The sequence below is a fragment of the Lottia gigantea genome (assembly GCF_000327385.1).
Source record: "Lottia gigantea unplaced genomic scaffold LOTGIsca_52, whole genome shotgun sequence".
NCBI classification, from domain to species: Eukaryota; Metazoa; Mollusca; class Gastropoda; family Lottiidae; genus Lottia; species Lottia gigantea.
The window spans coordinates 273,030-274,504 of NW_008709781.1; the positions used below are offsets into that span (position 1 = coordinate 273,030).

At 30.4% G+C, this 1,475-nt stretch overlaps 1 protein-coding gene across 1 annotated transcript in view; it reads left to right on the plus strand.

The window, feature by feature from the left end:
- Positions 1–392: 392 nt before the first annotated feature.
- Positions 393–1,475, plus strand: part of LOTGIDRAFT_234501 (hypothetical protein) — a gene marked incomplete at its 5' end in the record, with an annotated part of 2,754 nt that continues 1,671 nt past the window's right edge. The window contains 4 exons of the mRNA XM_009062573.1: positions 393–493; positions 664–708; positions 896–955; positions 1,155–1,215. Coding sequence (XP_009060821.1) covers positions 393–493; positions 664–708; positions 896–955; positions 1,155–1,215 — 267 coding nt within the window. The remainder of the gene's footprint in view (positions 494–663; positions 709–895; positions 956–1,154; positions 1,216–1,475) is intronic.

The window sequence follows — 1,475 nt, forward strand, 5'->3', positions numbered from 1 at the left end:
TACAATCAGTTGGTCGCTATGGAAACACGCCTTTCTTATTTCCATTATATGGTTCTGGAGAGTTACCTCAAGCTTTCTGCAGGTGAGGAGATACTCTGATCAATAGCTCTGTGCTGATTTTCTGTGTTTTTCAGAATGTTAACCTCTTTTTCACATCTTTTAGTCAGGATATTTATGAGTGTGCTTAGTTAAGAATACTTCATGCTGCTCCACAACTGGTTTGTCAACTCAATATGTTCATTTGGTATGATTGATTATTACATCACAGTTGTGTGTAAAAGTATGGTGACCTTGAATAAGTCAATTTTCCTAAGTAACCTAGTCTACCTAGCTGTAAATGGGTAAGCGTATTGCCAAGCTGGTAGACAGTGGATCTATGTTGTTTTTAAAAAATGGTTGCTTCTTTCTTTTCTGTCAGATTGTGTGCAGTATTTGGTGGAACGTATTGTCTAATGACTGGAGTTCATTCTGTATTATTAGATCAACAAAATAAGTAAGACCATTTTATTCTGATATTATTATTGTTTTGTTATATTTTTGGTTCACTGAGATGATGGTTTTGGAAAGAGGCCAGATCATAAAAGAATTAAAGATGTTTTGAATTTAGCAGCAAAAGTTTGATGTAGCTGTACATTTTTTACTGTCATTTCATGTTTTTTTTAGATGTCAAGCTATTATTACCAATGCCGGACAAAGAATAAATTGCAAGTAAGTAATGTTGCTTATGAATATCAATAATGAGTTATTTGAATGTATATTTTTCTTTGAGAGGGAGGACTTTGTAGCATATGCTTGCACCACTCATGTGCCATTTTTTGTTTCAGGGCATGAACTATTAAGACCTTTTAGAGAATTATTCCTCATTATATTGTATATTTTGTTGTATTTATTTTAGATGGTTAATTATGGGAACTTCTTATTCTCCTGAAAAGTATATTCAAAGTCCAAATACCAAGTAAGTGAAATAAATATTACTTGGCAATTATTTCTAAACTTTTATATTAAATGATAAAATCATATATCAATAAAACTTTTATTTTTCAGAAATGAAAACCTGCTAAATTTTCTCAATTCCTATGTTTTTCACCAGATTTAATACTGAATTTATTTTTTTATTTGATATAGATATATTTTGATAAAACTGTGTATTACAGGAAAATATCTCGGTGTATACTATTAACAGATAGAAGTTTATTACAAACAGATACACAGGAGGTATGTTACAATATCACGTCAGCAATAACTTACTATATACTATATATATATACACAATCATCTAGCTTTTATACAGCTCAGTTTCTACAATCCACAGCACTTTTCAAGTAAAAATCTACTGTTCACATGTTCCATGAAACATTTTTGTTAAATTGCAGCAGCTCCCTGCACCAAATTTTTAATACAAAACATACTATACATCCAATATGAGCATAAATGAGTTTTCGGTTGTAATACCAAGTAGTATCTATATTATATTT